The sequence below is a fragment of the Poecilia reticulata genome, chromosome 17 (assembly GCF_904066995.2).
Source record: "Poecilia reticulata chromosome 17, P_reticulata-male-v2, whole genome shotgun sequence".
Lineage (NCBI taxonomy): Eukaryota > Metazoa > Chordata > Actinopteri > Cyprinodontiformes > Poeciliidae > Poecilia > Poecilia reticulata.
The window spans coordinates 7,363,209-7,372,378 of NC_088846.1; the positions used below are offsets into that span (position 1 = coordinate 7,363,209).

Sequence of the window (9,170 nt, forward strand, 5' to 3'; positions counted from 1 at the left end):
TGTCTTTCGTGTGTCAAAACGCACACGGCATTAATAGGAGGGGAGAGGGGTCTCTCTCTCTCTCTCTCTCTCTCTCCCTCTCTCTCTCCCTCTCCTGCCATGTCAGTGCAACTCAGTGTCCGTGTCCTTTTCTTTGCTGCATTGTTTTCCTCCTCTACTATGTTCTCCGTGTGTAACGATTCGGATCAAATGCTGCTGTGTGGAATTAGGATCCGCCGCCTCTTCCCCCCACCCCGACCCCTCTCTCTCTCCCCCGTGCCCCGTCTCTCACACCGGCCCTCTGGCTGACAGGCGTCTCGTTAGCGCGGTGTGTCTGTCAGTGAGGTTGGAGATTGAGCTATGCCCCCGCATACCCCCGATCTCTCTCTCCAACTCACTCTCTTTCTTTCTTTCTTTCTTTCCTTTCACTCATTCACAGGCTAAGTCGTTCCGCGGCTCCCCCGAAACAAGCAGCTCTTTCAGGCCTCAGTAATGATCCGATGTGTTGTGCTTATTTTCATCCACTTTTGGTCAAACGTTGTGTGTTTCTCTCTCTCTCTTTCTGTTTTCTGTTAGGTGGAAATCAAGATGAAGAAGATGGACGCCATCAGATGGGAGAAGCTGGAGGGAGAAGGACAGGAGTCCAACATCAAACACTTCAATCCGAGTCAGTCCTCAGCTTCGGTGTTTACGCTCTGTTTTTTTCCTTCTCTTTTTTTTACTCCTCTAATCTATCTGTATCTGGTCTCCTGTCTCCACTGCCGTCAGTCCGTCTCACTATCTTCCTCCTGAACCACTTCTTCTTGTTTCTTTCTGTCTCTGTGCGAAGATCAATATAAGCTCCTGTTTGTCTGTTCTTCACTAAAATGAGAGTGGGCAGTCGGGCCCTGCTAGAGTCTTTCATTAGCGTGACGGCAAGGGAAAGGGAAGGTAGCGGCGCGACTCGGTATTTCAGCCCACGCTTTCCTGCTATGGACGGGATTAAATACGCACGTAGTTGTGTCGGCGGGGAAGGCAAAGTCGTCGTTAAGTGGGCAGCGTAACTATTTTTCCACGGCCCAGATTTTTCTTTTTTTTTAACCAGGGCCCGCTTTTAACTCGTGATGCGTTCGAACATGATATTTGGGAATTTTTTATGAAACGTGTCCACACTTGCCCTGAATCTGTCTGCTGCTGCATTTATGTAAATCTGCGTCTGGATTACGCGTCCTGTTCTGCCTCTCCATCTCTTGCTGGGATTATAAGTGGATGTTTTTACATCCAGAGAAAACAGAAATCAAATCTTGGGGTGATTGTTTGCCAAATGAGTTTATTCGTTCAGCCTTGCTGGGCGTGTTCTAATATAACCATTAATGGTGAACTCCAGTAAAGATTGCCATTTTGGTTCAAATGGTTGCATACCATTTGAACTTTATCACAGAACTACAAGCCTCAATGTAATTTGTTGAGTTTTTAGGTGATGGACCAACAAAATAATGCGTAATTGAGAAGAAGAAGGAAAGTGATGCTTCTGTTTCAAATTAGAATCTACTTGTTACATCAACAGGGAAGTTACCAAACCTGGGCTTTATGGAAGAAAGGCAAGAAGAAACATATTCTGGGGGGATAAAAAGAAACATTTCAAATGTCATAAAGTTTGCCACAAGCAGGCACGGCGTAATCGGGTGGGCATATGGAGGGCCGAGCCCAGGGTGGGTAATTGAAATAAAAATGTAATTTCAAAAAGTTTTTATTGATTCCAAGGGGAAATTAAATAACCTAAACATGTGCACCTTCAAGATGATCTCGTTTGACATTTCTCTTAAAAAACCAAAACAAAAAAAAACAAAACTATTTTTCATTTTCATATTATCAAAACAGACCCCGGCTAGAAAAATTGGTAAAAATGGAGTGAAGCGTCATGTTTCACTCAGATCATTTCTCACACATGACTGTCTAACTTTTAATTAAAGAAATAGACTAAAGATATTGGAAACACAAATTTCTAAGGTTTTTGCGACATGTCAGCTAAAGTTTATGCTGATCATAATTCCTCTGCATTTCACAGTTTAAGTCTTTATGATTTATTTTAACAAACAACATGGTTATTTAATTTGAAAAGTTGCATAGATATTTCTTCATACCTATGAAATAAAAAAAAAACATGTTCACTGGCAAACATTTCAAAGAAGACGCCACGATCAGATTAAAAAAGAATTATACTTTCGGCTCTAGATGAAAGGTGCTGATTGGTGGAAAACTAACACTGCAGTTACAAATACAAAAGCATATTTTTGTGTGATTTGAAATGTAAAGAGAAATGAAGTGGTAGAGTCATAGCTTATAAAACACATTTGATTATATTCAGAGACTGAATGCAACATAAACGCGACACTTTTCAGATTTTTACGATGAAAGCAAAGCATTATTTTGCTTCCTCTTCATAATGAAGGCCTACTTATTGTTGGTCTGCCTCATGAAAACCCACTAAAACACACTGAGGTTTCCACTCACAACCAAGCGTGAAAAAGTTGAACCATTCTGCTCTTTCTGTCTCCTACCTTCTCAGATTTTTCCCACCTTAACATTTTTCATCTTCAGTAAACTAGCATTTCAAGTTCTTCTCTTCTTCTTTTTCTTGTTACCCCTTCAGATGAGTACCCGACGTCTTCCCACTACACCCATAAGTGGGACAAGATGGTGATGGACATAAGCGAGGAGGAGAAGAACGAGAAGCTGGAGGGAGACGCGGCGCTCAACAAGCTCTTCCAGCAGATCTACTCGGACGGCTCGGACGACGTCAAGCGGGCCATGAACAAATCCTTCGTGAGTACTCGCTACTGCGGTGACGCGGCATCACGTTCGCTTGAAGTGTAATCTGCAAAAACCTAAGCAATGCCACACGTTGCTCTTTACAGGTTATTTTTTTTCCAGGTGTGCAGAAAGGAAGCACTTTTGCCATCACTCTTCTATTGATCTTTCTGAGAACTTAGGGTTAGAACTTAGGGTTAGGCTGCAGACATTTCCTCGTCTGCATTCATCCGATGAAGGTCTTATTGTAGTTCAGAGGCAGGAGGAGCTCGATAAGTTTCCGAGTGGCAGGAGTCTGGGGGAAAAACAAAGAATCACGACAAAATCCTCTAAAAGTCTGCTTTCCCTCTTCTGTTTACAGAGAACAGCTGTGTAGATGTTTGTCGAGACTGTGATGAGAAATAAAGGAATATCTTCTAAAATAAAGGTGGCTTAGATATTAAAAATGATGGGTTTGACTAAATCACTAGGAGTTTTTGTCAACGTTCCAAAATTGTTGTTAGACCTGTCGCAATAAGCAATAAATCAATTAATCGCATGATAAATTAAAACAAACTCCTTTTGCATAATTTATTCTTTTTCTCTTTTCTCTCTCTTTCTTCCAAAAGCTGATAAGTTTTCAGACTGCACGTTTTTTGAAGATCAATTTTGTTTCTAGATATTTCCTAATTCATTTTATTTTTTGTTTCTGTTGTTTTGTACATTTATATTGGACATTTAAAATGTCTTCCAGTGTTAAATGTTCATTAGAATTTAAAGTTTTAAACTTTCGAGAATGTGTTCTTTCATTATTATCAACCTCACCACTACATCCCTTTAAAATGCTCTCAAAACAACATTATCGTTTATCGCTGTGACTTCTTTGAGAATTTATCGTCCGACAAAATTTGTTACTGTGACAGACTCAGTCGTTTGGTGTAGAAAAAGGAAAATCAAACCAAAATAAAAAAGTCGCAAACATCAATAAACTGTTAACGTCATGTTTTATTGGACCTCATTTCTCTGTTCAAGTGAATTTAAATTCCTTTAAGATTAAACTGCTACTGAAAACAAAACAACCCAGTCACAACTGAATGACATTGACGGTACTCATGATGAACTGCTGTTTTTCCTTTTTATTTAGGTAATTGAATATCTTGAATTAGTTTTTTTTATCCAGTCTATATAATTTATCTGCGCTAAGCAGACCTACAGAAGCTGTTTGGCATTGAACGGAACTAAAGGTTAATTCATTGCACAACCTGAGGAACAAATACAGAGAAAACCTAACTACTTCCATTATTAGGGCGCCAAGGTTGTTGACCCAGCCATCAACAAAAGTGGTGTGTGCCTCCGTAGGCAGTTGCCATATCAACGGCCTTTACTGCAGACAAATACTTTGGTTTGCTTTAAAAGAAAAGCCCGTGCAGGTGTTGAGATCCGTCTCTGCTGCAGCCACGTTTGAGTCGGTCGGTTTCTAACCAGGTCTACTGTCGTGTGCGCAATCCGCAAAACCGGCTGTTAGGACGCTTGTGGTATGCCGTCGACAGAACGCATTGTAATTTTTTTCCCCCAAAATATTTCAGGGGTTTTCATGATTTATAATGAAAGGCTGCAGCATCTCCCTGGTTGTGATGTCACTTCCTGTGTACAGATAGACCTCAGATAGCTGAAGATGACTCTGTGGAGAGAACTCTGCAAGTTTTGTTCACATGGGATTAAGTGGAACTACATGGAAATGTCTTACACTCAGAGTGATCAACAAGTCCTATCAAAACAGAGAGGAAACATGCTATCTGTTAGCCCAGCACTTCAGCAAACTGCTTTGTGTGCTACACTCCGTCAGCAGGAGCAAAGACATGAGTTTATTAAAACTTGCTAATGTCTCAGAAATTGGCTTTTTTTCCCTCCAAAGAGATCCAGGGCTTAACCAGAACCCGTCCTACAGCTGGTTCTGAGTTGGTTCTAAACAAGGGAACCGATGGGTTTCACATCCAAAGTTATTCAGAGGATTTGGAGAAGATCGTATAATATGATTTAGCCACAGAAATCATATTATTTACCTCAGTGTCCATGGAAACAGATGTTGTATCCTTATACAGTAGATAGATGGATAGACCAAATGTCTTTCTTTGTCTTTTTGTCATTCTGTCTTTCTTTCTCTTTCTTTCATTTTCTCTTTCTTTTTTCTGTCTCTTTCCTTCAGTTTGTCTGTCTTTCTGTCTTTATTAGCACCCACAGGAGAAATTCGTGTTTATAAACCCTGTTTTTAAGTTTTTTTTAATGAACCCCTCATATTTCCTATCAGCCGGTCTCCGAGCCGATCGGAACCAGCATCTCTGTTTATCACCACCACCTGGCAATAGTAAAAGACGGGCGGCAATCGGGACACGAGTCTCGAAATAACATAAATGGATTTTGCTGAAATTGTCAGTTTTAAGCTCAGATCTGTGTTAACGTATTGATCAGCACAAACGCTGCGGCATCAAAAGAAACATGAGAAGCATAAGAGACGCTGATGCTTCTCCAACTTTTCTCAGTGTTTAGATCTTTGTCTTTTTGTCTCGTCTTAAATTAGACAACACAAATTATTTAGCTGTTGGTAGGACATGTGTCCCTTGTTTAAAAACCATCTAAAAGAAACTGATTCTGGAGTTTTAAATATGGTCAGAGTCTTGTTGATTTTGTGTTGGCCTCCATAAGCCGTCACTAGCTCATGTAAAAAAACGGTTCTTTCATCTGACCTAAAAACCAAGCGTAGAAATGGCGTTGATTTGATGACTGAGACTTTCCAACAAATCCCCAATTGGATCCTGATTGTATCAATCCTAATCTAGCAACAAAAAAAAAAAGACTTGCGTTTTTCCCTCTTAGTCCACTTAGCTCACCACATTCTGCCTTTTTAGCTCTCATTTACATCAGTAGAGTCACTTCTTACAGGTAATCTACAGATACACACAAGACAAACACGGATACATACAGCCTCATTTCATCGGTAATTGCGGCTGCACAAGCAGTCGTCTGTCTGCTGTTTGGGCTCAAGGTTGGTTTTCCTGCTGAAAACCCAGCAGATCGATGCGAGTTTTAACAATTTCAACAATTCCAAACGCACTCCAAACGTGTGCAGAAAATAACCCATTGTAGTCCTTTGAAATAAAACGAAGAAGAAACCTCTAATGTCAGTCTCTGCGCGTTTTGTGGAGAGCTGACCTTTTGATAGAGGCAGCTCTGGTCTTTTCACTCTGTAATAATCTTAAGTAATGTTGATGCCGGCCGCAGATTGACCGTCGCCAAATGCGCGTTAATGACAGAGACCCGGGCTAATTTGGATTCTGAACTCGGACTAAAAAAAAAACAACATTCTTTCTCGGTGGATGTGTAACACTCTCACACTGCTGAACCGACAGCGACCCAGAGCCTCTTAAAGAAGACATCCATCTGCACTTATCTACAGGCATTGATTTGTCACCGGCTGTAAGAGAGGAGCTGAGTGCAAAGTTCATACAACCCAAAGTCAAAACGACACAAAAAATGGAAAATGGGGGTGGAAACTCGGTTTATAGAGCGTTATTTTATTTGAGGGAAGCTGCACACGTCCCAGTGATCAGCGTAAGGTTTCAGCCTCAAGAGAATCATTCGCCGTCGTTCCCAGCAGAATTAATCTGCGACTCTTTTTAACATTCATGCCAAGTAGGTGTTTGTTCCAACATTCACCAGCGCTAGAGCGGCGTAAGCATCCGTTTACATTGCAACGCCGGCGCTCAATAAAAAAAAAAGCCAGTAAAGGGAAAATAAAGATGCAGCAGCGGAGAGTGTTTCTCTAGTCGCATTGATTACTTCGAGAGCGTCTTCACAGGTCTGCCCAGAAAGACCCAGAACACGTCCTTCCACTGACTCGGAGAGCAGAGTTTAAAATACTGCTAGTGTATAAATTAACTGAACGGCTTGGCACCGCAATACATTAAAGATGTGCTGTTGTCGTACTGACCTTCCAAACCACTCAGGTCTTCTGGTTCTGCAATCAGTGTATTTGCTCCTCAAATCTGGAACAAACTTCAAGTAAACCGCAAAACTGCTGGAACACTGTGCTACTTTAAATCAACTCTAAACCCTCCTGATTAGAGTTGCCTTTGATCTGGTCACATAATTTTCAACTTCTCTTTATTTTGCCCTTGAAATGTGTATATATATTTTTTTTGTTTGTTTGTTTGTTTGTTTGTTTGTTTTATCACTTTGTAAAGCACTTTGAACTGCCTTGTTGCTGAAATGTGTTAAATAAACTTGCCTTGTGATTAAACATAATTTTCACATAGAGCTAAGTTGGTGTGGATTGTCAATGAATTACCAATTCTCAATTAAATCAGTTTATATATATATATATATATATATATATATATATATATATATATATATATATATATATATATATATATAGTTTGGTGCACTTAAACATTACATTGTGACAGAAAAAAGTTAAAACAGGAGAAATCTACCAGAACTGATAGCAATATTATATTTATGTAGCCAGCTCCACTTTTACTGGAGTAGTGTGAACCTTTATTTTTTTTTTTTGCATATTTGGCACATAACAAAACTGAAATAATAATAACTTTAAAAACAAACTTATAGTAATTATGATCTGTTTCTCCTCCCTGTGCAGATGGAGTCTGGTGGTACGGTCCTGAGCACCAACTGGGGCGACGTCGGCATGAGGAAGGTGGACGTGAAGCCACCAGACGACGTGGAGTTCAAGAAATACTGAATGTTCCCCTGCGTTCCTTTTTTCTTTTCTTTTCTTTTTTTTTAAACATCGTCTTTCTACACATTTGCCCACCTGAGCTCCTTCAGGATCCCTCGTTGCTCGGTCGTCTGCACAGCGGTCTGCTCTTTAGCCTCCTTCCTCCAGGAGACGCTGCATTCCCATTATCTCTCCACCCTAAACCAAGCTAATCAACTGATTTGGTTTGAAATGCAAATGATCTGTTTTTTGTTTGTTTGTTTTTTTTTAAGAGGTCGACGGACTTGAAAAGGGAATCGGTAGACCTGAAATGCAGCGATTCAGCCTTCAGATGAGTTTTCTCTAAACAGCCACAGCCTTTCTGTTTGGAAGCCTTTTCACAATTTGCCGTCTTCAGCAGAGTGTAAAAAAAATTTACAATTGCTTAGGATAAGAACTACAAGTGAAACTTTTTTTTTTTTTCTTCCTGTGAAGAGTCTGCACCAGTGCTCTGTTTCTTGACTCGTCTGCCGATGGCTCAGCACCTGGCGTTCCATCAGTGTGACTCGAGCCTCATTGTAAATAAAAAAAAAATTCTTGTTTGGGCTGTAAATCCGTGTACTGTGTTGTTACTGTCTGGAGTCTGTTGCGAACCGGACGGGAAGTCCCTGAACGCATCACTCAGACTCGGAAGATGGCAGCGTATTGGGACGGGGAGGGGGAGCCGCGTGCTGCGATTATACGCCGGCAGCGGTGAAATGTGGTCTCACTGATACGAGAGCAGGCGGTTGAGATACGGCTGACGCCTTGAGGACTGGGTTTACTTACTGCAGCGTGATCGGTATCGAGACGGAAGAAGCCCCCCCCCCCCCCCCCTCACCTCAGGTTGTTAGTCCAAGGACGAGGACGCAGTCGAAGACGAGGGAAGCGTTCGTACTGTAATTGCACAGGGTGTCTGTGCGTTTTTAAGAAGTCTTAAATTAATGTTTTAACATGTCTTAAATTCATTAAAAAAATTAAGTTGGTCTTTAACATGCTGATTGCAGCTCTTACGTTTTGTCTGGACAGGAGTATTTCATCATGTATATTGGAGGCGGCCAAATCGATACAAAATATCGATAATGTCGATACCAAGACCTTATCGGCTCGATATTAGAGTGGTAAGATCAATGCTTTAGTTCCAGCTTCCCTCTTCAAATTTAGTTTTATTTTTGTATTGCAGTTTCTAACTTGCTCTACCTGAAAGGTTCTATTGAGATTAGCTGGAATTATCTTTTTTTGGCACTTTATTTAGGAAAAATGCACACAAATTAAGTTAATATCATTTAAGTATTTCAGAGACACTTATAAATCTAATCCAAATTGTGTCAAACTAGAAAACCACCAGAAGGTCAGACATTTGATATCAAACTTGAATAAAAAGTATCGGTATCAGTATTGGTTTCGCCACTATGGGCGATACCAATATCGCACACCTCTGTCGTATATTCCATGCAATTTTGTTTTGTCGCAGGTTTGAGTCAGACATCTTTATTGCGTTCTGTGACTCAAGGCGGTTTAGTCTACTGCTAACTAGCTGCTAATACTCCCTAGCTAGCTAGCTACCTTTTGTATCCATCATGGGTAAGTTCAAATTTATTCCCAGTTATATAAATGAAGTTTGGATATTTCTGTGGAAATATAGGTATTAAATTTTATTCACAAT

At 40.5% G+C, this 9,170-nt stretch overlaps 1 protein-coding gene across 2 annotated transcripts in view; it reads left to right on the forward strand.

Annotated features, from left to right (window-relative positions):
* sugt1 (SGT1 homolog, MIS12 kinetochore complex assembly cochaperone) overlaps positions 1–8,078 on the forward strand; it is a 31,990-nt gene extending 23,912 nt beyond the window's left edge. For both annotated transcript variants that reach the window (XM_008433085.3, XM_008433086.3), the window contains exons 11-13: positions 556–646; positions 2,612–2,784; positions 7,409–8,078. In XM_008433085.3, coding sequence (XP_008431307.1) covers positions 556–646; positions 2,612–2,784; positions 7,409–7,510 — 366 coding nt within the window. In that variant the 3' untranslated portion in view covers positions 7,511–8,078. The remainder of the gene's footprint in view (positions 1–555; positions 647–2,611; positions 2,785–7,408) is intronic.
* The last annotated feature ends 1,092 nt before the right edge of the window (positions 8,079–9,170 follow it).